Source organism: Drosophila obscura, unplaced genomic scaffold (assembly GCF_018151105.1).
Source record: "Drosophila obscura isolate BZ-5 IFL unplaced genomic scaffold, ASM1815110v1 contig_73, whole genome shotgun sequence".
In the NCBI taxonomy this organism is placed as follows: Eukaryota; Metazoa; Arthropoda; class Insecta; order Diptera; family Drosophilidae; genus Drosophila; species Drosophila obscura.
This window is the reverse complement of record NW_024542865.1, coordinates 7,904,795-7,929,431: the sequence shown is the minus strand read 5'-3', so window position 1 is coordinate 7,929,431 and position 24,637 is coordinate 7,904,795. Positions and strand designations below refer to the sequence as shown.

The following is a 24,637-nucleotide window of genomic DNA, read 5'->3' as shown; positions in this document are numbered from 1 at the left end:
ACCCCTTACTCTCTGTCGCACTCTCTTTGGCTCTGGCCATGACATAATCACTTAGCCGCGTGCAGAGCCGCATTTAGAATTAATTCCACTCAAGTGCGTTCATCTGGCCCAGCAGCAGAGTGAGAGAGAGAGAGAGCAACAGAGTGGGTGGCAGAGAGACACACACAAGAAAAAAGCACGTGGCTCCGCATTCTCCGTTAGAGTACATTTCGCGAGCGCAACAAATTGCACGCTAATTGCTCATGTTCAATTAAGAGAAAAGGAGCCAAAGCCCGAGCAAAATCAAAAGCACTCGCCAACACAAGACTCCCCCACTCTAACCATTCCTTGACTCTGGCAAGGCGTATGAATTCAAGGTGAGGCAATTTAAAGATAGTCGCATACCTTGCTGACACACACACACAGCCAACCAACACCTACAGTGGAAGAGTGAAAACCAAAATATGTAACTGGAAATAAGTGAATGCCCCACCTTCAATTAATACGTCATTGGCTCTGGCTTCGGAATTCGACACGACACACAAACACACACACACACGGACACACGCGGTGTGCGCTTTCCCACAAGCCTGAACCAGAGCAGCAGGATTGTCCTGATGGAAGGTGGAGAGGGAGAGAGGCACGGGCACAGCAGCCAGGGCGGACTGCTTTTTGTTTTGGTTTTGATCCCTTGCGCAAATAATTGCCTAATTGTCTCTCTGTTCTGTTGTCTCACTCACTCTCTCTCTCCTTGTCTCCCGTGCCATGCATGCAAATGGCAGCGCATATTTCTTATACACAAATCCATTTCCATCTATTAATTGGCAGCCCTCCCTCCCTCAGCTGCTGGAGCAGCTGCTCCGCAGGACTCTGGGCCCTTTTTTTTACTCAATTAAGCGCTTCTGCAAATACAAAATGAGAAAGAAGAGGAGAAGCGGAGCAACGTTCCACTTGAATTCTAGCTGCGGTTTCGCGGAGGGAGAGAGGGATTAGGACACTGGTCTCGATTTCCATTTGCATTCCCATTTCCAGTCCCGTTTCCCAGGCGGCGGGGCTGAACACTCTGTTTGCATACATCATTAAAGATGGCCGGCTGGCTCTCTCTCTCTCTCTTCTTCAATAGTCCTCATCATCTTCCTGGCCCTTTCTTCTCTCATTTGCATTGGGAAATTATACTCTCTGCCATTAACCTGATCGCATGTCAACGCACGCTCCGATGATCTCTTTGACATACTCTCGCACGAACATTCTTATTGCAATTACTATTGATATTGATTGCTCTTCGGTTCGGCCCGTTTCTCTTTAAAATGCAAACAAGAAAAGCGACGACAGACGACAGGATACGGAACCAAAGCGCGCCTGATTGCAGGCCATTGTGCGACGTCATCGCAATATCAGATTTCAATGCTTAATTTACGGCCTGCGACTGTAATGTAACTGCGATTCCAACTGCACTTTAAAGTCCGCAAAAATCTTAACCCAAGCAAACCCACAGCCCACCCAACAGGACGCGGCACGGCGACATTTGCTCTTGATAAATGATACGGCGCCGCCTACGCGAACGCGTCAAGGGTTGCCGCATTTTGCGGTGCGCCACAACGCCGATCAAACGCGATAAACGTTGACAGTGGTCCGGTGCGGGTCCCGGGTCCGGGCGGGGTGAACGTTACGTTACGGTTGTGGCAACGGCAACGGCAGCGCCAGCGCCAGCGCCAGCAGCAGCGGCGACTGTGGTTGACAGTGCAAACGGTTGCAAGTCAAAATTAATTAGAATTTTTCAACAAGAACTCACTGACTGACACACACACACACACACACACACATACACTCTCTCCCATAGAGTATAAATGTGGCAGCCCCGCCTTTATAATGCCCTTTATAGCAGAGAGTTGCAATTATATGATGACACTTACGTACAAACACAATGAATGCAAAACTTTGTACCATAGTACCACGATTCTGACGATTTTCGGATTTTATAGTCCATCACGCAGGTGTCATATGCCATATCCCGGTGGTAGAGTAGACGCAATTCTCCTTCGGCCCAGAACTAATGTACCCCGGAGCAGGGGAAGGAGAAGGGTAATCACAAGCATAGCGGTAAATTGAAATCAGTACAAAACAGAACAGTGTAGAAGCAGAATACAAAACAAAACGTAAAAAACGATCATTAATCATCGGGCGAAAAGGGTTGACACGCTTCGCAGTGGCGGGCGCAGGGTGGCTGCCTCTGCCACTGCCACTGTTCTGTTCCTGTTCCTGGTTCTGCTACTGCTACTTCTTCCGTTGCTTGACCGGAGAGTCGCAGCGGCAGCGGCAGCCCCCCCAGCCACAAACAAAGATACGGGAAGGGAGTTAGCTTAATGCATTTAATGAACGAGACATTTTCCATTTCTTGCCATGTAAACGAGGAGCACTTGGGCAACGTATACTAGTTGCTGGGCGGAGAACCTTCCATCAACGATGACGACGACCCTGACGAGGGGGACGATGATTCCTGGTGGTCCTCCTCCTCTTCGTCGTCGTCGGAGGAGTCGAGCAGCCCCTGCATAATCTGCAAGCTGCGGCCGTTCACCATTTCCGTGAGGGTCTGCGCACAGCGCCGATCCTGCATCATCCGTTCGATTTCATTGTGGAGGGCGTATGGATCGCCCAAAAGACCATTACGCAGCTCCTTAATGCAGCGACGTTTGCGACGCTGGCCGTGCGCACCAGTCTGCTCCTCCAGCAACATATTCACGGCACGCTCCACGTTGCACCCGGCCTCGTTGAGACGGACTCGGACCAGGCCCTCCGGGTAGCCCATGGCCGTTATCACGCTCACCCGGCGCTCCACCTCCTCTACTTCGATTGCCGCAGCTTCTTTTGCTTCTGCTGCTGACGGTGCTATGGATACGACTTGCGTTGCTTTCGACATCTCGCTTGCTCTAACTTCTGCCTATGGGTTTCGCTTCTGCTTTGAGCATAGTTTCGATAGCTGCTTCAAGCAGAAGAAGAAGATGCTGTTGCCCTCTCTCGTGTTCCTTATTGTTTCTACATTCTTTTGTTGTTTTTTCTAAGCCACCAAAACCGCTCTCCCAAAATCTGGCCACGAGACGGAATTTGCATACCCTCACAAAGACTATACCATTTCGATCAGATATTTGAACTGCAAAGGTTGAAGCAATTTCAGCTCCCAAGTGTACATGGCCCATTAGTCCTACTCATGTGTATATCTATCTAATCAATAAAGATCACGAGTAAAAATCAATCAGAACAACTTTATGTCGGCGAAGGGTATACGAAATGCGACGCTCTGCTAAAGGTGATCTGCGACAGCAACAGCTTTGTTTGCCTCTCTCTAGTTGCTTCTCCAGTTGCTGCTCTCAAAAAATGCTCTCTCCCCTTCGTTTCCTTTTTAACTTCTTGTTCTGCCGCTCTCTCGTTTCTATAAACAGTTATATCAGACTGCTGTCGATATACATATGTATGTATGTACATATGTAGGGTGTTTAAAAAGGAGAGGAAAATATAATATTGTGTGTGCGATTGTTTTGGCTGCTTTTGGGGAAAAGGCAATAAGTTAACAACAATTATATTCACACACACACACACACACACAAACAAAAAGAACAGGCAGAGAGGGTCCCACAGCTGCTGTTGTTTTCCCTCTGCCACTGACTTTGACTTCTATGTATTTATGCGCTGCACAATTTTAAATAATCACCCCACTGGGAAATTTCAAGCAAAATACCCTTTCGTTCGCTCGCTCCCCCCTCTCTCTATCACTCTCTCTCTCTCTCTCTCTCTATCGCACTTTCTGTGTGTTTATGTGTTATTTACACTGATTTATTGCCATTTTCTTTTGGTTTGTTCTGTTTTTGGTCACTCTTCTTTGGCCCGGGTGGCGGGGGAAAAGGCGGAAAAGGATACGACGAACAAGTGGCCCGTAAAAAACACTGCCAAACCCTCATCTATCACAATTTCTGGTCCGTTCTGCTCACAGTTTTGGGTTAAAAACGCATTATTGTGCTTTTCTGGTAATTGAAGTTTTTAGTTTTCATTAGCCGGACAGGGGACAAGGGATACGACGGCGACGGCGACAAGGGACGACATGATGAAGATTGCAACAAAGAGATCTGCTGGAGGCTAATGGAATGGGAGGGAGAAATGAGAGAAAGTAAAATAAATAACACATTTAAATTAACCCATTAACGACGGTCGGAAAATACAGCAGCGAATACGGTTATGGTGTATACATACATATCGGACGAAGGAGATCCACCTACGACTTTTCCAAAAGGGGCACCAGGCACCAGGCACAGGGCACATATAATAACGGATTATCGTTACAGTCACCATTTTCGTGCAATTGTTTGCAGGCGCTGCAGCGGCAATTTTAAAGCGGAAATTGAAAAGTTTTCCCAGCGATTCCGTCCAGCGGACCTTTTTGAAATATGTGCGAAACGTGCACAGTTCTCGCCGATACTTATCAGGAGTGTTGGTGTCGAAGTCAGAGCCGGCAGGCCCAGCTTTGCCGATTGTTCGATTTTACAACAAATGGCAAAATCACTTAACACACCGTTAACACCCACATTAGTTGTACTTGGCCGCACACACACACACACACACACATACACATACTCATAGAAGCAGCCAGGAGCACGTGACAGTGTAAGGACGGGAGTAGGAGTGGGACAGCAACGTTCCACTTACAGTTAGAGTTTCAATTACTTTAGCCACCACCAATGCCCCGCAAGCAATGAAAAAAAGTCCTCTCATAATCGAATTAAAGGAGAGTGTGGCCAGTGGGAGAGAGCGAGAGCGCTACAACGTACGGACTCAGTCATTAAAAACGCAGGGAGAACGATTGCACGCAAATTTGCTGGTACCACCGCCGCCGCTAACCTTCCCCCCGCTGCTGATGGTCACACACATGCCAGGGAAACTATGAATGGAATTGGCAATCGCACGTGTCGCTCTGGTCACCCGAGATAAGCAACTGCTGCCGCGTGGCCCTCGCTCTAGATCTCTCCCTCTCTCTCACTCTGTGCAGAGAGAGAGATACCATCGATGCATCGGATGATGGACTACGATGCGAATGAAAGAGAGAGTGAGCGAGCGAGTGCGTTGCGTATTTATGACTTCGAATCCGATTTCCAGATCCATTTCCAGCGCACGATAATCGTTATTAATATTATTAGTGTTTGTTCGCTGCAGCCACACCCTTCCCCGCAGCGAGGGTACAATGACTGTGGCAGACGAGAGGCTGCGGGGAGTGCTCTGGCAGGACACTGCACCGATTTGAGTATTCTCTACAGGACCAATGAATAATTTAAATAGTTTGAAATTCCCATTTCAGGCAGTGTATCCCCGCCTTCGGTGTTCAATGTGCCCCTCTTGTGCGCTCGCAGTTTTTCTTTGTCCAAGGCGATGAACTGTGAATCGGAAAATTGAAGCTCAGCGCGACAGGAAAATGGCAGATAGATGGAATCTCTATAGATGGCAGTACTTGCAAAAGGCATTTCGACATATTAGGGCTAAAAGCCCTGAATCGGATCCATACTGCTCCCCCTCCCGAACCACTATGAAGCTCATGGCTTATCCTAACCAGAAATCCACCTCAAATTGACCCTTTCTCACCTACGCAAGAGGGCAAGGGCAAGCGGGCTTTCCCTACCCCTTACCCTAACACCTACCCCAGGATTTTCTGCCACGCACAAATTGACTCTGTGATCTGGATGCACTGAAAAATGGCATAATGAAATGGAAACCGAGCTTAGCAAATCACAAATTTATGAGGCAATCCATCAATGCCAGGCGGAACAGTTTTCAGGGGACCAGGGGACCACGACCGCGAGCGGCGCACCACTCTAATCGCTTCCCACGATCGGCAGAGGCACAGGCACAAGCACTGGCACAGGCAGAGGAAGAGCCAGAGAGGGAAGCATTTCCATATGTAAAATTGCGCCTTCATTAATCCGTAAATTAGAAGCATCGAATGATATCTGCGTCGCCTGCCCCTGTAGTCCGCCGCTGGCTGAAGTGCACTGCACCCCCTGTGCAGTCCCCTGAAACAAATCACTGCACACACACACACACACACAAACACATAGAGAATGCACGCACATGAATGCCATATGAAGGGCAAAGGCGACAGCCAAACCCAAACCCGAAATTCCCAACCCAACCCAATCCCACCACCACGGCAGCGCACAGTGGGCAGGTGGTGGCCAAGCGAGCGCCAAACATCCATACGAAATCTTAATCCACGAGCAGGAATAATTCAAACCGACTATTTATTTATCTAAGAGTTTACATATAAATTATCAGATATATTAAATGTTTTCTAATATTAATTCTCAATCGCATCTTAAATTTCGCCGGGTTACAGTGCGCAACTTTATTTGCCATTCCCTCCCACTGTGCGACCCGTCATCGGCTTGAGCCACGGCTTCGGCCTGTCACTGACATGTCAGCAGGAGAGAGAGAAAGAGAGAGAGAGCGAGAGCTAGCAGCAGCAACAACAGTAAATGGTTGGACAATCGTTGAAACGAAATGACATTTTATATTAAAACTGTATTAGCTAGACAGCGACACTGGCAGAGACGCGAACGTTTCGGCGTTGCGGCGGCGCCTGTCAAAATCAGCAGCGCGTTAGGACATTTGAATGAGAGGAGGACCGACCGACCGCTTCTCCTGGTTCTCCTTGTTCCCTGCCCGGACGGCACCTTGCCATCAAATTGCGCGCAGTGAGGCATGAAAAATGCGCCTGTCGGAGCAGAGAAAGAGCGTGAGAGAGAGAGCGAGCGGGACAGGACAGGACATCAGGACTCAATTCAAGTGTAAAAGGGGAGCGATGGGCAGCCGCGACAGCATTTGACATAATCAAATTACCTAATGGTCAGCGGACGGGATGCATCCCAGTTGTAGGTCGGAGGGGAGCGCTTTGGCTTTCCTTTCTCCTTCGATTCCCGAATGTAGGAAAACCAAGCAGGGCTTGCAATTCCCTTTTGGGCCTATCCGAATCGTCATACACAACGAGGCTTTTCGCACGTGGTGGAGCTCGCTGAGAGAACTAAATTTCTAGTCGATAAAATAATATTTTGCACAAAATTTGTTAGGTAAATCGAAAATAATGAACAACGAGGGCAACACGGCTGTCGGTTTCTTCAAGGGCATCCGAAAGAACATTGTGCCCGTCTCCCCCAATCAGAAGAAGGAGTTCAGAAGCCTAAGCCGCCCCATCCCCAGGCCCAGGCCCAGGAGAACCTTTCACGCGTCGATGAGGATTCGTGAGCAGACCGAGACGGATACCGAGAACGAGGACGAGTCCTCCTCAGTGCTGGAGTACTCAGCAGGAACTTCCTCCGGAACATCTTTCATCCGTTCGGAACTATCACTGGGAGACCCTTCCACACCACAAGACAGTTTGATGGAGCTCTTCGGGAACGGATATTGGCCAGAATCAGAGGACGGACAAACGCCAAGTAGCGGGGAGCGCAGGGAGGCATCCTCTCAGAGGTCCAGCCCCTGCAGTGAGACGGATGTACGAGCATGCTCGAGTACCTGTTATTCCGAGAACAATCTCGATCACTCTTCGATTGATGCTCTTTCGTCTTCTGTTCACGAAACGGGCGGCCCAGGATGTGCCCAGACATCTAGCCAGGACAATTGCAATGAAAGCTGTACTCATTCCCAAGGCAATCCCGATTGTCTGTCCTTCGGCGCGATCCTCGGAAGCGAAGGTGACTTCCGATATATGAGAACGAGACCGAAGCGAAGCTGGATGCATCTTTGGACGATGACAATCCGTCGACCAGTTCTCCGTCCAGTCCAGTCTCCTCCGAAATGAGTATCGACAGCAGCCAAACGGATATCGATACCACCGACGCGGATTTTGAGCAGGAGACGGAGCCAACTTCCACGACTTCCCTGGCGTCTACATCGAGCCAACGCCAATTCGAAGCCAGCGGCACACTGAAGCAGAAGCAGATGCTTCAGTTCCTGGCCAAGACCCATCCGTACCAGGCGTTCAGCGCCAGGAGCCGTGCAGCAACCGCTGCCCCCTATGACTGGGCCTGGACCTGGGCCCAACCATCGAAGAGTGCATGGCCGTGATACTGGACCGTTGCGCGTCTGGCCTGCGCAAGGTTTTCTTCGCAGGGCAGAGGCAGTTGGTGTAACTGGTGGGGCCACTTGTCGTCTCATCATACCCTCACATAAAGGTGACGCCTGCCTTTCACGCACTGATCTTTTCGATGGTCAAAAGGCAGGGCAAACCCGCGCCCCGCCCCGCCCATCTACATGATAATACGTTGATGAGGGAATATCCCGTAAATGCTTAATCGTTTATGGGCCCCATTTCATAGCCTGTTAACAATTAAAATGCCTGTGCTAAGAGTGCGGGAGAACTCACCTTGAACTCGGGCGTAGTGGGAGTGGGAGTGGCCGCGGGATTCAGCTCGATGTTGATGTTGTTGGGCTCCATGATGAGGCCCAGGCTCTGGAGGTTGCACACCTGCGGCATTTGCATGGTGGGCGTCGGTACCTTGAGCACGGCGACAGTGCAGTCGATGCTCGAGGCTGTCACCGTGGCCGTTGCGGGCAGCGTCTCCGGCATCCTGTCCTCTCGCCAATACGTTTATGTCTGTTGTTCCTCCGGCTGGTTCCTGCTGCCGTTGCGCTGCAATAAATGGAGAGAAGGAACGACACTTGATTTATTCAGACGGGAAGGCAGAGCATCAAAGGGGGGACACAGTAATGGCTCATCAAAGTGGGCTAAGAGTGGGGCACAAGACACACACACAGGTTTCTGGTTTTCTCGTTTAAATGCAAATTGCGTTTGCAATTTTATTTATTTAATTATTTATTTTTAGCGTTCAGTTTTGGTATAAGTTCAAAGGTCCAAAGTAATTCCTACGATTATCCGCCGTGCGGCGAATCTAATAATAGTAGCACAAGGCGCCTCTGGGCCCAAAAAATACAAAACGTACAAATACAAAAAAAAAAAACTGGATTACAGGATGAATGCGGTTTATAAATTAAAGGATAGGCAGCAGACACCATCAGTGCGGGGGTAGTATTGAGGGGATGTGGATCGAGGCTTAGGCCTGCTGACGTCTCCGAATCTCTTCAGGCAAATCCTCCAGCTTGACGCTCGTCTCCTGCCGCGTGGTTACCTCGCGCAGCTTGACCAGACCCTGGGCTAGCTCCGCATCGCCTAGGACGATAACCAGGGGAATCTGGTGCTCCTCGCAGTGCTGCAGCTGGGCCAACAGCTTCGGATTCAGCTTGTACGAGTGCTCCGCCTGTGGAATCAGAGATTGGGATTCGATTACAAGGATACTGGAATGGAAAAGGCAGCTCCCTAAGCGCTCCGCACCTTGATGCCTGCATCCCAGAGCTGGTTGAGTACACGCAGCCGCTGCTCGTGGAGACCCTTGTGAGCGGAGGCCACGTACGCCTCCACGTCGTTGGTGCGAAGCTTCACCTTGCTGGCCGCGAACCGGGCCTCCAGCACCGAGAAGATCCGCTCCACGCCAATTGAGACACCCACACAGGGCACGGCCTTGCCGCGGGGATCGAACATGCCCACCAGGCTGTCGTAGCGCCCGCCACCGGCCACAGATCCCACGGTGGCCTGCTCCGCGGGTTCCCCGTTCTGCTGTGCAGACTTCGTCGGCGAGCTGCTGCTGCTGCTGGGCTCCGCCTTGAGCACGCCCTCGTAGATGACGCCCGTATAGTAGTCGAGGCCGCGCGCCAAGCTCAGGTCGAAGCTTACCCGCTTGTCCAGGCCGAAGATGGAGCAGTACTTGAGCAGCAGCTGCATCCCCTCCAGACCCTTGACAGCATTCGGCACCGCCTTGAGCTTGGGGTCCGCCAGCAGCTGCTCCACCAGTTCCGTGCCGCCGCTAAGGCGCACATACTCGCCAATCCTGTCGGCCGTGGCCTCGTCCAGACCCTTTTCCGTCACCATCTCCTTGCGCACATCCGCCCAGGGGGACTAGAAAAAGAATCATCTCGATTAATGCATATCCACATTAGAGGTCACAGGTCAGATGTCTAGCCCCAGGCCTACCTTGTCCAGCTTGTCTACTGCCGAGCAGATGCCGCGGAAGCTCTCAGCCGGGACGCCGCAAGCCTCGAACATGCCGTCGAGGAGCTGGCGGTGGTTCAGCTTTATCACATAATCGCCAATCTCGAGGGTGTCCAGGATCTCGGCCACGATTTTCACGCACTCCGCGTCGGCCAGCATGGGGTCGTAGGTGCCGGCGATGTCGAAGTCACACTGATAGAACTCCCGGTAACGGCCGCGGGTCATGGCCGGATTGTCCCGCCGATAGACCTTGGCGATATGGTAGCGCTTGATGCTGGAAATCTTGTTCATGGCCAGGTAGCGGGCCAGGGGCACGGTGAGGTCGTACCGCATGGACAGGATCTCGCCGCCCTGGTCCTTCAGGTCGTAAATCAGCTTCGAGTCCTCGCCATACTTTCCAGTAAGCACTTCCTGCGTATGGGAGGGATAAATCTGTAAACTCTGGTCTGGTAGTTAGGAGGTGAGAGCGGGACCAAACTCACCTTCAGCTCAAAAACGGGCGTGTCAATGGCCTCGCCACCGTGGCGCTTAAACACCTGCACGATCTTGTCCAGAACGCCCTGGCGCAAGGTCATCTGCTGAGGGCCATAGTCCCGGGTGCCCTTGGGCGTCTTCAGGGTGAACTTCTGGCTGGCGGGCGCCGCATCGCCTCCTAGTTTGGCCTTGAGGGCCAGCAGGCGGGCGACTTCCTCATCGATCTGCAAGTAAGAAGCGGTATGTGGCGCTGCAATACTTGTGTCAGTGTTGGTAAGCGGTACTTAGATGCTAACCTTATTGATCTGTGCTTGTTGTTGTTGTTGTTCTTGTATTTCTTGTTGCTGTTGTGCCTCATGCTGATTTTGTTGTTGTTGTTGCTGTTGCTGTGCTCTTTCAATTTCGTTTGTTTTCAATTTCTGCTGCTGCGTCTGCTGCTGCTCTCCCAGAAATTTCGTTGATCTCGCGCGTACACCGCCAGGCGGCGCCAGCTGGTACGTTGCACACTGAAACGCAGCACTACAGCGCCACCCGCGGCCAATTGAACGCAACATATGTTTTTTGTTTTTGCTTTTTGTTTACTTTCAAACTTTGTTCGTTATTTTCGTTTCTCTCTTTCTATTCTGCTGATTTTCTCTTCTGCTCAAAAATTGGCAACAACTTTCTTTCGCAATTTTGCTTATTCAAACCTAATTAAACAACAACAACAATAAATGAAACTTGTTAAGGTTTGAACCTCTCTCTCTCTCTTTTTTCTCGCTTGCGGTTACTTTTTCTACTTATTTTATGACTAAATGTGTTAGTGACGAAACAAGGTGAATGTACAATAAAAACCAATGCGTGTGTGAGTGTATTATGTGTGTGTGTGTGCGTGTGTGTGTGCAGTCTAAACCAAATGGAATCTAAGCCAGAATTTAAAAAAAAAACAATACAAATATTGCGTTCCATTGACCGTCAGGCGCTGATGCGTTTTCTTTCGTTTTTTATTAAACACTTTTTTATAGCACTTGAACACTCGAGGTGGGGGGTAATCGGAACGGAACCAAGTCAAACAGGAAAGTGACGCGCGGCGGCTGGACGGGTGGGTGGACTGTGGGGTTTAAGGAGACACAGTTCACTGAACTGAACTGGTTCTCGGATCCTTTGCACCGCTTGTATCAGGTGCTCCGCCAGATGGCAGCACTGGGGTGGTGGGGGGAACAGCTGATCTTGCATTCACACACATGCACAGCACACACATATACACACACACACATGCAGAATTTTGACATTAGACATCGAGTTTCTTAAAAGATAATGCGGTCTAGCAGGTTTTTTTTTCGTAGAGAACAGCTACTATAACCACCATGTGCCCGCTGCATATGCCTCCTGCTTGACCAGTCTCCATCAGACGCCAAAGTCAGTCAGTCAGTCGGTCACACACACACACATTGAATAATAGTCCAGCAACAATGCCAGCGGCCAAAAAGCTCCCTTGACAACTGTCCGAACGTGGATGGATGTGGAGATGTGGAGTGGAGTGGGGTTCAAGCGGGGAATCGTGCATTTGGATGTATAATTTAAGAGTGCAATGCCACAACAACAAAAAAAAGAGAAACAACAACAGAAGCAAACGAGAATGTGAAAGTTGCAGAGCGCGCGCGCTCATTGTTTCTTTTGTGTTCGCATTATTGCTATTTCTGTTTCTCCTTCTGCTTCTACTGGTGCTTGCTCTGCAATCAATCTAATTACTGTAAAATCCAATAAATTGAACTGCCAACGCAGCAACTGAATCACAGCAGCGGTGGCCCAGAGCGGCAGTTGCGTGGATTCTGATGCCATAAAAGCTGACGAAATCCCCAACCGTGATTGCACCCTGATGGTGCAACAGGGTCTGGGATTAACTGAGCGGTGGCAAGTTGTGTGTCGGGGAAGGGCACAGAGGGATTCGAGCAATTTCAAGAACAATTGCATTATTTCTATGTACACACACACAATGGTGGTGTGGTCATTGGTTACGGCCAGTGGCTGGTGCCGTAGAGTGGTAGAGTGGCATGCATGCATATGGGCAGGTGGGGGGATGCTGTGCGCATGTAGCAAACAGAACACTGACCTTCTCCTTGGACTCCTTGGCTCCCTTCAACTGACGCACGAGATCGCCTTGCACTTTAATTTGCTCCAAAATCTGTTCACGCGAATCACTCATATTCCGGACGAGTGCCAGCCAAAGACAACAGAAAAATCGGCAACTTGGGTATCACAGCAATTGCAGGGTACACTTTTTCGTGGCAGTGGCAAATGGCGAGGCGCGCGACGCAAAGAATAAAATTTTTATTTAGCTGGCCAAAACGTTGATGGACGCACGAGGTTAGGGATGTTTGATATATATCGATATATTTTGCGTTGATGTGATATTTTCTTGTGGGATATATATTGTCAACGGAACTACTTTTCAGAGCGCTAAGATAATATTGTTCTGTTGCTATACGCCGATAGATCAGTTATATCCGCAACTTTTGATTATACTGTATGTTGAATCGATGTACAGGGTAAGCTTGAAAAAATATCGATACTTTTGTGCGATAAGCGAAACGAATTCGGCGGGTACATAGCTTTATTTTGAAAATAACAATATTATATTGTTATTATTTTAAATGACAATCACGACTATGGTTAAAAATACCATATTTTCAGCATGAATTCTAGAAATGATCGCATGAGTTCGAATTCAAAACAGATCCACTTCCATAAACAGCTTTCAAAACAAACACCAAAACAGCTGTTAGAGCATTAGTAACGCCTCAAAGTCTGACTCAAGCTGCGCTCTGGCACGCAGACGCAGACCCACGCAGATTGCAATGCGTCAGCTGAGCTTCTTTGTTCTTTAAAATGGATTCTCTCGAATATCAAGGCATATTTATTTACGGGCAGGAGTTGCCTACTTGGAGTCTCTCCTTTGATTTGAGAGCGCTCTCGGAGAACGTTCACACCTGTTAAAGAACAGACCTTATCAGAGCTTATTCTCTGCGCGATCTCTCTCTCTCTCGCTGCGTCTCTCTAGCGCGGTCTTCAGGTGTGTGTGTCGTGTGCATAAGCTACAGTTAGATGTGTGTATAGATGAAAATCGATAATAGATGGAGCAGGCCCAATTTTCAGCGAAGCGGAGTCGAAGTGCGGCCTCGGGATCCCCGAAGCTGCATCAGTCGGTCGCGAAAACTGCTGAGTGACGGTTGGGCGCCCTGCGACATTAAATATATATCTTGTCACACACACACAAACGCACAAACCATCAAGAACTAACGGCGATCGGTGATCCGTGGATGAGAGACTGAACCCTGAGCCCGCCCAAAACTTCTTCGGCGCAGCATTTTGTTATAATTTTAATTTTATTGTTGTTTTTTTTTTTTTAAATTTGTTATATTTTGTTTTTTTATTTGCTTGCGACCGTTTTTTTTTTTTTTGTTGGCGTTTCGGTGTTTTTATTTCGGATTTATTTTTTGCGGTCAAGGCTTAAACCTGACTGCCGGCAGTCGACCGATCAATCGCTTTGTAAACGTTTAATTTGTGTTAATATTTTGCGGCTCGTTGGGCAGGCCGAACACGAAGAATGAGGTAAGAAACAAGGCTGAATGAGAAGCGGGAGGCATCCCAATACATGATGTGCAGGTAACGGAGCTTGTGCATACATATGTACATACATACATATATCGATTTCATTTTGGTTGGAGAAATATACATATGTACATTCTTATCGAAGGAGATTGCAGCATGTGTGTATATCGATCCCGATCTCTCTTTGAGGAGCAATCTCTCCACTTTATGACACTTCACTTGTGTAAATATTAGAAACAGAAAATTGAAAAAAACAGAAAGCAATGTAGAGCTGGCAGAATGGCAACTGTTTCTTCTCTCTCTCTCTCTCTCTCTCTCTCCATTTTAATCAATTCTTAGACACGTGTGTTGCCTTAGATACAGACAGAGACATATGTATCAGAGTATTACAAGAAACCAAAAAAAGAAAATGAAAATAAAACTAATCACAGAAACCAACAACAAGACACAGACGTCAGCCGCTGTGCTGTTCTTCGTGTTATTCTCTTATCGAGAACTTCTGCATTGCTCGCTTTTTTTTTTCTTGTGGCTTTTTACTGCAGGTGTAAAAAAAAATAACGTCAATTAGCGGTTTTTATGGTTTATGGTACCCAAAGTTTACGATACCCCGAATAGCTGATACATAGTACCGGGCTAAGATATGGGGGGGGAACCATGGGCAGCCAGCCCATTCATTCAGCAGGAAATCGCTGGGATATTAACTGATAATATACGTATGTAATACTATATTGGGTTCTTCTGAAGACATTGCTGAGAAATCACAAAAATTCAATTAACAATTAACGTAAAATTGTTGATTTTACAATACAAATATCCGAATTTAAACGATCATTATTATTCGCAGTATATTCGCAGCATCTGAAACTGGTTTTTATTTATTTTTTTTTCATTAGCAAAAAGTTCCCCTGACCTCTGGAAATATATGTATGAATAAATTATAGAAATCGCTTGGCAAGAGCAGCGGTGGGAAGCAGCGTGCAATTATTTTTGCTTGGGGCTTTGCAACTGTTGAGCAACAGCTAGAACTGATATAAAGCACTCAATTACTCAAAGGTACAGAACTACAACCCTTCCCCGTCCTGCCTGACTTCACAGCGGGCAGGGGGAGGGGCGTTTTTATCTTCATGGAATTGGTAGCAAAAAACGTTTTACTTTTTTTTTTGGCGCAATGAATTTTTGCTTTGATCAAGCAACCAATGACGGTGCACTTCCCCCCGTCACCGATTGATAAATAGTAGAAATTTGTGTTTAATTTCTTGTCGAGTGTTTGCTGTTTGATGATTGCTTTCGTAATGAAAATATGTTCGTTCCACTGCAGGATTTTTATCTGGAATTCATCTTCAAAGCATCTTGAGCATCCCTCCCACATCGGAACTTTCAACAGTCGAGAGCATCCCCTGATGGTTTATCACTGCTTATCATTGTGGCAACTTGTCCCAAGTCCAAGTCCAACTCCAAGTCCCGGTCCCGGTCCAAGTGCAAGTTCCATAGAAAATCCCTGCCCTGTCACGAGCCACCACTTGAGAGTCTCCCCACGCTTATCGCAGGACGACTAATTACGAGCAAAACCGAAAGCAGATCTAAAGCTCTAAAGCCGTTTTATGGCTGCCAACCGCCGCGCCGGCGTTAATGGCTAAACGGCGGCAAAGCAGTTTCAATTGGAGGCCCGAGGGGCCTTCATGATCCGCTCAGAAATTGCCAAAAATGAATGAGTTACCGCCTTAATCTGCGTACGTACGGTCGTATCGTGTCGTATCGTATGGATCACGTATCGCTAGGATGCGATTATACGCAATGACGGACATAATTATAATTGCTCGCCCTGCCCACCCCTTCTGCCCACTGGCGGCACACTCTTCTCCGGCTAAATCTACGTTAATTATAGAAAATGGCTTGTTAATAGCACTTGTTGAGTTTTTTGTGATCCCCTCGTTGGCATTTTTATGAGCGCCAGCGATCAAGCGACCAACGCTATCACAAAAGCCGATAAGAATGGTACACACACGAGCAGTGGCATGGGCAGGGGCAGGGGCAGAGGCATACCCCCACTCTGACTGCCTGCTTGCCGGCCTGCCGCCCCCCCTTCCGGTGAGGTATGCGGCCTGTGTGGGTCTGTGTGGGTCTGTGTCCCCCAAGTGCGTGATGATGACCAGCCAAAATTGGTAGACACAACAAGGAATATTTTCCCGTGTCACGGCCACTCGAGAACTGGACACTCATTTATCCACGATCGATCCCAGATCCCAGATAGGCGTCGGAGCGGCGCTGCATTATTTATGCCCTGGATTCCCAGGGTGTCGGCTACGTGTATGCCGGTATCTCGGCCTGAAATTTGCTTCGGGCTGGCGGCTATTTACGGATCTTCTGCCTTACTGCCTCAGGGTCAGGCATTTCCATCCGTTTTTTGTTTTTGGTATTTTCTTTGGTCTCACACCCTCCTGGATTAATCCTTGGAGTTCCACTGGTTTCCTAGAGACACTTTCGTCTATAGAAATTATGTAATCTGATTTCGCGGCACGGTTGCCATTAAAAATTATTTTAAAATAATTTTAAAGCTTTTTTGTATCTTTTGTGGCTTTGATCTTCATCGATCTTCATCCTGGAGTTTCATTCTTGTTACGTTCTTGCAGTGGGCAACCATTTTGTGTAGGGTATTGCCGCATACCTTCTGGTTGGTGGGCGATTCGACTCGCTGACTCGGCGATTTGCCAGCACCAGCGATCAAAATCAAAACATTAGAGAGGCAATCAGCAAGCGGAGATCTGCAGACCGATAGGGTGCTTCGATTAAACACTCGACCAAATCCCACTTGAACCACTCGAGCGGAGAACGGGTCTGTGGTTGGGGCTGGGGCTGGGGCTGCGGGTTGGCTGTGGACTGTTGACTGTTGACTAAAGATTTATCACTGAGATTGCTCATTGCATTTGCTTTCAGATTGGTGTGCAACAAGAAGACACTGCTATGGTTGCTCCTGGCTGCTGTCCTGGTCACGGCCCTGACGCTGGGCCTCGTCTTTGGGTTGAAGAGCAGCGGCACGCCCCTAATTAGCGGCGCTGTCGTCTCAAATGGCATCGGCTGCGCCGCCATTGGCGGCAACATGCTGGAGGAGGGCGGCTCTGCGGTGGATGCGGCCATCGCCACACTGCTGTGCGAGGGCCTGCTGCTGCCCCACTCGATGGGCATTGGCGGGGGCTTTGTGGCGACCATTTACACGCGTAGCACGCGACGCGTGGAGACGGTGATAGCGCGCGAATCGGCGCCGGCGGCGGCCCACAAGGACATGTTCGTGGGCCAGACGGCGATCACGGGCGCAATGGCCGGAGCCGTGCCCGGCGAGATTCTCGGCTACTGGGAGATGCACCGCAAGTACGGTCGCCTGCCCTGGAAGACGCTCTTCCAGCCGTCGATCAAGCTGGCGCGCGAGGGCCACGTTGTGTCCCGCTACCTGGCGGCGGCCATCCAGTCGAAGCTGAGCGAGATCCAGGACGAGCCGTCGCTGGCCGCCATGTTCCTCAATGCGAACGGGGAGGCCTACGTGGAGGGCGACTACATGAAGCGCACCACCCTGGCCGACACACTCGAGCGGATTGCCGAGAACGGAGCCAGCGAGATCTACGACGGCGGCGAGACGGGGCGCAAGTTCGTCGAGGACATCCAGAAGCTGGGGGGCATCATCACCGAGCAGGATCTGAGGGACTATCGCGTGCAGTGGGACAGCGATGGCCACATCGCGGCCAATGTGACCGGCGGCTACACTCTGTACACGACGCCCCTGCCCAGCAGCGGCCCCATTCTGGCCTTCATCCTCAACGTGATGGGTGACCTGTACACGGACGACAAGGGCGTCTACTGGCAGCGTGCCGTGGAGGCCTTCAAGCATGCCTACGGGCAGCGCACGCATCTGGGCGACTACCTCAGCGATCCCGTTAGCGGGCCCAGCATCCAGGAGACGCTCGAGAAGATCCTCAGCCCCGAGCTGGTGGCCGATGTGCGCAAGCTCATCCACGACGACAGCACCTCCCAGGACAACCTCTACTATGGGGCCAATTTCACGGTGGAGCCCGATCACGGCACCGCCCACATGAACGTCCTGGCCACCAACGGCGACGCCGTCTCCATCACCAGCACCATCAACAACTAGTGAGTGTCGGGGGGGAATTCCAAATCCCAATCCGCAACCGAATCCGCTGCTAACAAATGTTTTTCCCCATTGCAGCTTCGGCTCCAAGGTCGCCTCCGCACAGACGGGCATCATACTGAACGACGAGATGGACGACTTCTCCACGCCGGGCGTCATCAACAGCTTCGGCGTGCCCGCCTCACCGGCCAACTACATCTATCCCGGCAAGCGTCCAATGTCCTCGATGTCGCCCGTCATCATTGTGGATGGCGACGGGAATGTACGTCTGCTGGTGGGGGCTGCTGGCGGCACCAGGATCACCACTAGCGTGGCAATGGTACGACCACAAATTGATTTACTTCGGGCATATCAGCAGAGTACTTATGTTTGGGTTTTTGTTTTCGACTGCCGCAGGTCATAATGAAGTACCTCATTCGCCACGAGACCATGGAGCATGCCGTCAACGATGGCCGCATTCACCATCAGCTGGTGCCCATGCGCGTCCACTATGAGAGCGAGGTGGAGAGCGATATTTCTGATTATCTCGAAAAGGTGGGCCACACCATGTACCAGGAGCCGGCAGGCTCGAGCTTTGCAGCCGTCACAGCCATCGGGTCGCTGAATGATCCGGAGCCGTTCTTCGACCGGCGCCGCGTTGGCAGTTCCCTTACCCTGAAGAACCGTAACAAGATGCAGCACTAGGGGAGCGCATGATCGCTGATCGGTGCTCGTGATTTCGGTTTTATTTATTAAAAATAGTATTATTATTAGTCACAATCAAGGAGGAGAAATGCAGAAACTGTATATAATTGTTGAAGAATATTTCGAATAGAGAACTGAGTGGCTTCGATTTTTTAATGTAAATAACTGGCTTGAACAGCCGAATAAATTTATTCTGTTAACCCATTCTGTTTTATTACAATTCAAATTCAATTTTGAATGTCAACTGCTATCGGCGCCGCTCGGCTATCGGTCAGACAATCGCTTTTGCAGCTCACGGGTACCAATAATAGGACTCAGAACCGGAATATAAAGGATATAAAGCACAAAAACATCTCAATCTCAGAAAAATGCAATATTAATGTATCAACGCAGCTTGGAACAACAAGTTTAACATCAATTAAAGGAAATAGGGTGTACAATGTCCATACGCATGGCAGAAACTTCGTTGACAAGCAACAATGACGTCACATTCCGGTAAACACTTTCGTTGTATGCTTTGGCCGTTTTTGCTTGAACCTTATTATGTAAACAATCCAATGAACAAGAGTTCTGAAAACTAGCCAATCTTATGCAAAACTTATTGATGAAATGTATAAAATTATATGTTTAGGGCTGAGAATCTTAGCTGACTGGTAATATTAAACCGAATATCAAAATCGAGGAATATCAACGCAAAATAGCCCACGGTGAGTTATGTGGTGAGGTTGCTTTTATCCTTGAAAGCTCTGGATTTTGTGACGTTTTTCAACTGGGCCAACCATACCTTTACTTTTCTCAGCATTTAAAAGTTCCCTTAAAGCTTTCTTCCTTAAGAGGAAGAAACAAAACGTGGATATGATGAAATGTTTGTCATCTTGCAATGATCGATTTTATAAACTTGTTTGTATTATGAAGATGTATATGCGAAAATTGTCACTAAATTTATAATCTATCTAAATTAATATTGCAATTCTTCCAGCTACCAAACGGGGTGGAGACATATATAGATTATAATTTAGGTCAAAAACATGCCAATACGAGTAAATTCATTCATACTTAGGTTTTAAAGCAGCTCAAGCTGCTGTGTTCCAATTGGAATGCAGAAGTTTAACAATATTAAAATTAAATTTCCCAATTGGGTATAAAAAGTGCCATATGTAGCAAATGTGTAGTTACCGTGCACAAAAATCAAAATTTTCGCTGACCTTTGTTCAAACCTTATTTAATATGTAATCAAATAATTAAGAGTCTTTAAAATAAACCAGATGGTAGAAAATTGATATATCTATCGGATAAAATTATATTTTCAGTCGTTTAAGTCTTAACTAGCTAGAAGTATTAAACGGAATATCAAAATCGAGGAATATAAACGCATCTTGTCGTGTCCGTCAGTATAATTACGGTATATTTTGTTAATGAGAAGGTATGTATATTTCGGTATACAAATGTCTGAGGTCACACTTATTCAAATCACCTGCAATTGCAATTAAAATTTTAATCAATATTTATTTATTAAAAATAGTCATGGATAACTTGAATGAATTGACACGCGAAGATATATTGGAGCAGTTCAAAAAAGTGAGTATCCCTTTTCATGCAGGACATACATGCATACATTCATATGAAAATGTGTATACAGTATGAAACAATGTTTGTTTTTTTTTTGTTTTGCAGAGGGAACTGCATTTAACAAATGCAAAGGATTTGTCACTGGAAGAACTACTGGTGATATACAAAGGATTCATTGTGCCGCTACCACGCCGCGAGCCACGGGATCGCCGTCCCCAGAAGCCCATGGAGATCGATCAACTAACGGAGCGCATTAAAGTGGTGTCCATGGTCGGCAGCAAGCGACCGATTGAGGAGGAACCCTGTTGTTCCCATCAATCTATCAATGATGCCAAGCAAATCAAGATGGACCTCCAATGACCCCCGCTTGACGCTACGATAAGGAGCGAACCGAAATAGGCATTTCCCAACAGTGCGCCAGCCGAGATGCATCGCCTGCTGTTGCTCCTCGGGCTGCTGTTCTTTGTGGCTGCCGCCGAAGTTCTGCCGCTGGAACCGGACTTGGAAGGCTACCAGGTGGTCCTGCGACGTGCCGCCAATCGGTCCGATAAGCTGCAAGTCTTTCAAAGCATTTGGGGGGCCATACGGTCCGATTTTATCGATGATACCGACAAGGTGAAGGGTCTTTACACGCAGCTGGCCAACTTCATACGCAATGAGATGGCGTGTACCAGTGGACCGACGGGACGCTCGGCCTGTGAGCTGCAGCAGGAGGTGCGACGACACCTACGGTCCCTGATGGCCCAACGCCTGGCCAATCTCATCAATTCCGAGGAGAGCATTCAGTCGTATGGCATGTATGTGGGATCCAGCATTGAGCCGTCCCTAGTTCGTGACGTTCTGGAGCATGCCATCGAAGACGTCTACTTCCACCGGCCGCTGGAGAAGCTCACTCTGCAGCTGGACCAACTGTACACGGACAGGGACGAGGTCAGCTTCAAAATGATGATCGAGGCGCAGCTATCACTTTACTGGCGCTATCAGACCATGCACGACAGCAACGAGGCCTTCCTGTTCAACATGGCGCATGCAGTGAGCAAGATCCAGACCCATTACATGTATGCCAGTGTGGACACATCGCTGCAACGGCGAGTAGAGGCACTGCACAGCAGTCTGCCGCCGGTGCTGGGTGCCCTCTTCCATCCCCAAGGCTTCTGTCTGCTCAATCGCGACAATCGTGAGTATGTGTATACGACCATCACGGATGACTGGAACTACGGCCTCAACGGACGGCAGGTCTTCACTTGGCACGAGAAAAACTATACAGACTCGGCGGGTCTCATTCGAGCCTTTGTCCAGGAGCAGCACTCCACGCCTGTGTTTACGCTGCGCGGTGAACTCTCCAAATGGTACTTCTTTGTGGATCCCAGCGAGGGTAATCGCCTGGGTGCGCTTCGTTCTGGCAGTCCCAGCTCGTCGACCAGCTACTGGACCATCACTTATGTCGAAAATGCCCTCATATTTCGCCAACGCGATCTCACACTCTGTTCCGCTGAAATGTTTGACAAGGAGCGACGTCTGATCAAGATGCTGCCGGGACAGTTGCATACGCCACCGTCAGAGGCATGCCAGTGGCTGCCCGTAAACTGTGCGCCGTCAAAATGAAAGAGATGGCAATTAAAGTTATTTTTCGATTTATTCCTAAATGATTTCTTTTGTACATGAATAATTTACAGATGTTCGAGCCAATAAAACAATGTTCAGAAAGAGAAAATCATGTTAAGTGCGTTTGAGTGAGTTTTCGAGAATCATGCCGTGGTAAGTAAATTGCAAGGGCAGTTAGTTAGTTAGTTGTGCTGTTTGTATATAGCTGTCAGCTTGAGGTCAGTTCTTGAATTAAAATAAATCGGTCATTAAGCGAGGTGGTGTGTCCTGAATTAGCAAATAAAGTCAGTTAATATTAAGTAGGTCATTGAAGGAACTGCAAACTTGAGGTAGTGCAATGGAACTTTGGTTCTGGGATCGATTTGAAATTGATTGCATGCGTTGCACATGAATATCTCTATGACTTAACTTCTTTTTTGGCATTTACTAAAATTAAACGGTCAGCGAACGAAGGAACTTTCTCCAGTGTTGGGTCGAAAACAGGCAAAACATGCCGATGGTGCGATGCAGAATGAAATTCATTCAGCCTGAGCTGCCTGAGTGTTGATTCTGCTTCATGGCAACTTGACCAAAGTACAAACCCATATCAAAAATATGCAATCTTATCTTAGTCTAATGAGTCTTTTGATTCGTGTGGATTGGCTCTTTTGTGTCTTCTTATTCCTGCTCCATGTATTCGTCGTCATCGGTATCAGAATCGTAGGGCTGTTGGATGTTCGCGCGTAGCGTATCTCGTTGGTAGGCGGGCGACTGTGGCTGGGGCACAGTCGCGCGACGACGATCCTGACTGACGTTAAACCTATTGCCGGGCAAGGGCCGATAGTGCATGCTGCACTGCAGATAGTCCTCGGCCTCGTTCAAGTCGGCCGCCTCCATCGACTCTTCTATGGTGCGTGAGTAGTCATCGATCTCCTCGTCGAACAGATGTGGTTCCCCATTGGCAAAGGTGGCGAAGCGCAGAGGATTGCGCAGGCTGCTCATTATGTTCCACTGCCTGCAATCGGGACTGTTGACGAACCGGCGCAGCTCCGCCAGTGAACGTTGCGTCTCTTCAACAGTCTGCTTGTAGTACTCGTCATTTGTCAGCAGTCGGCGCTTGGGCGGAAAGCGGCGTCGATAGAACGAATGGCCATAGGCCAAGAGCGATTGTGGGAAGTAGTATGCCGCAAAGACGGATACCATCAGAAACAACACTCCACTAGAGTGCCAGCTGCTAAAGTAGGCCAGGGCACCACCAACCGCCTGGAGCAGCCACATGATGATGTTCTGGGAGCGCGGATTCTTCGGTGGGCCAATGCGATAGCAGATGAGGAACGAGATGAGGCCGGTTATTATCAAATACCAGACGACATAGTCGCGATAGGTCAGTAGAATTAGGCGCATGTTGTCGGCCAGCTGCTTGAGTATATACAATCCAATTGTCCAGCCTCCAATAAGGACGCCATACATCATGGGACGTCTGGGAAAAAGTTTAGATGTTAGTGAAATTATGAGCAGCAGCGAGCCACAAATGCCCAGCATAATGCCAGCCAAATAATAGAATATACTGTTCTTGGCCAAATTGCGGCTGCTCCAGAAGACGATAACCCCCAGGCCAAATTGTAGAAATCGCCACACATCGAACTGAGCATGATGGAGTCTCACGTTGTAGGGCTGCCTGGAGGCAACACCAATGCACTGAGGATCAAATGGTGAAAGATGTATCCGTTGACGCTTCTGCGAGAAGAGCGTAAAGCTGAAGAGGGAGCGCTGCTCGTTGTAGTGATCCAGCACCTCCTGTGGTGTGCGTCCGCCGTACTCCGAATAGTCATCGTTGCCGATGCCCAGCAAGAACTCAACCGTCTCGAACAGGCTGAGCAGCGAGAGCGGCTTACCAGGATAGCAGTACGTCCTCAGAGTATTTGATCCATAGCCATTGGCCGTGATATCGATCGATGTTCCCGGCGCCAAAAACACGGTGTCCGTAACGGGGGGCGGGGTTGCGGCAGCGGTAGCGGCAGCGCATATCGCCATCAGTGTCAATATAAAGATGGATCCATGCCTCACACCTAGTTGAAACATGTCTATGCACTTTAATTCAGATAGCTGCCACAAAAATGAAATAAATAACTTCGAAATGGAATATGCAGATGATGGATGTTGTGTATCGATATATACCCAGAGCGTTGGTATTAGAGGTGGAGAAACATCGATGAAAACATCGATGCATCGATGTTTTTCAATTTTTTGGAAATATTGAATACAAATATGGAATACAATATTTTGGAAATTTTATTCATTGTTGCGTCATTCCATACGCGTTCCCGTAAGATGCATTGTTGTGCAACTTTGGCACGGGATGAGAAAATGGGAAAATGGATTTTATGGACTTGAGATATTGTTTGTAATTTCAGGCTAGAATTAATGCAGAAACTACTCAGACTCTGTTTTAAAGATATTAACGAAATTTTGCAGCTCAAGGGTTCCAATAATAGGTATCAGACTCGGGATAAATGTATATATAAAACACAAACATGTGC

The 24,637-nt window shown here is 48.6% G+C and overlaps 7 protein-coding genes across 10 annotated transcripts; 4 read left to right on the top strand and 3 right to left on the bottom strand.

The window, feature by feature from the left end:
• Window positions 1-2,334: 2,334 nt before the first annotated feature.
• Window positions 2,335-2,849, bottom strand: LOC111082343. The gene has a single exon (XM_022378552.2). The coding sequence runs from the start codon at window positions 2,783-2,785 to the stop codon at window positions 2,411-2,413; it is 375 nt and encodes a 124-aa protein (XP_022234244.2). The 5' UTR covers window positions 2,786-2,849; the 3' UTR covers window positions 2,335-2,410.
• Window positions 2,850-6,335: 3,486 nt separating this feature from the next.
• LOC111082342 lies at window positions 6,336-8,373 on the top strand. Of its 2 annotated transcripts, none has more exons than XM_022378551.2 (2): window positions 6,336-6,487; window positions 6,549-8,373. In XM_022378551.2, exon 2 carries the CDS (start codon window positions 7,097-7,099, stop codon window positions 7,811-7,813), a length of 717 nt encoding a protein of 238 aa, XP_022234243.2. In that variant the 5' UTR covers window positions 6,336-6,487; window positions 6,549-7,096; the 3' UTR covers window positions 7,814-8,373. The 2 variants fall into 2 exon arrangements, with proteins under 2 accessions (XP_022234243.2, XP_022234242.2); XM_022378550.2 differs by having other exon boundaries at window positions 6,336-6,494.
• Window positions 8,374-8,977: 604 nt separating this feature from the next.
• Window positions 8,978-12,894, bottom strand: LOC111082340 (histidine--tRNA ligase, cytoplasmic). Of its 3 annotated transcripts, XM_022378547.2 has the most exons (7): window positions 12,624-12,894; window positions 11,005-11,022; window positions 10,828-10,953; window positions 10,540-10,755; window positions 10,040-10,468; window positions 9,344-9,964; window positions 8,978-9,269 (listed from the first exon to the last, which is right to left on the bottom strand). In XM_022378547.2, the coding sequence occupies exons 1-7, from the start codon at window positions 12,714-12,716 to the stop codon at window positions 9,066-9,068; spliced, it is 1,707 nt and encodes a 568-aa protein (XP_022234239.2). In that variant the 5' UTR covers window positions 12,717-12,894; the 3' UTR covers window positions 8,978-9,065. The 3 variants fall into 3 exon arrangements, with proteins under 3 accessions (XP_022234239.2, XP_022234237.2, XP_022234238.2); XM_022378545.2 differs by having other exon boundaries at window positions 10,828-11,220; window positions 12,624-12,711; XM_022378546.2 differs by lacking the exons at window positions 10,828-10,953; window positions 11,005-11,022 and having other exon boundaries at window positions 12,624-12,892.
• Window positions 12,895-13,698: 804 nt separating this feature from the next.
• LOC111082311 (glutathione hydrolase 1 proenzyme) lies at window positions 13,699-19,144 on the top strand. Its single transcript, XM_022378502.2, has 4 exons — window positions 13,699-14,122; window positions 17,057-18,262; window positions 18,339-18,579; window positions 18,657-19,144. Exons 1-4 carry the CDS (start codon window positions 14,118-14,120, stop codon window positions 18,942-18,944), a joined length of 1,740 nt encoding a protein of 579 aa, XP_022234194.2. The 5' UTR covers window positions 13,699-14,117; the 3' UTR covers window positions 18,945-19,144.
• Window positions 19,145-20,429: 1,285 nt separating this feature from the next.
• On the top strand, window positions 20,430-20,873 carry LOC111082259. Its single transcript, XM_022378436.2, has 2 exons — window positions 20,430-20,522; window positions 20,619-20,873. The coding sequence occupies exons 1-2, from the start codon at window positions 20,469-20,471 to the stop codon at window positions 20,871-20,873; spliced, it is 309 nt and encodes a 102-aa protein (XP_022234128.1). The 5' UTR covers window positions 20,430-20,468.
• Window positions 20,874-20,900: 27 nt separating this feature from the next.
• On the top strand, window positions 20,901-22,227 carry LOC111082258. The gene has a single exon (XM_022378435.2). The coding sequence runs from the start codon at window positions 20,940-20,942 to the stop codon at window positions 22,116-22,118; it is 1,179 nt and encodes a 392-aa protein (XP_022234127.2). The 5' UTR covers window positions 20,901-20,939; the 3' UTR covers window positions 22,119-22,227.
• LOC111082257 (nuclear envelope integral membrane protein 1) lies at window positions 22,131-24,276 on the bottom strand. The gene has a single exon (XM_022378434.2). It carries the CDS (start codon window positions 24,177-24,179, stop codon window positions 22,776-22,778), a length of 1,404 nt encoding a protein of 467 aa, XP_022234126.1. The 5' UTR covers window positions 24,180-24,276; the 3' UTR covers window positions 22,131-22,775.
• Between the last annotated feature and the right edge of the window lie 361 nt (window positions 24,277-24,637).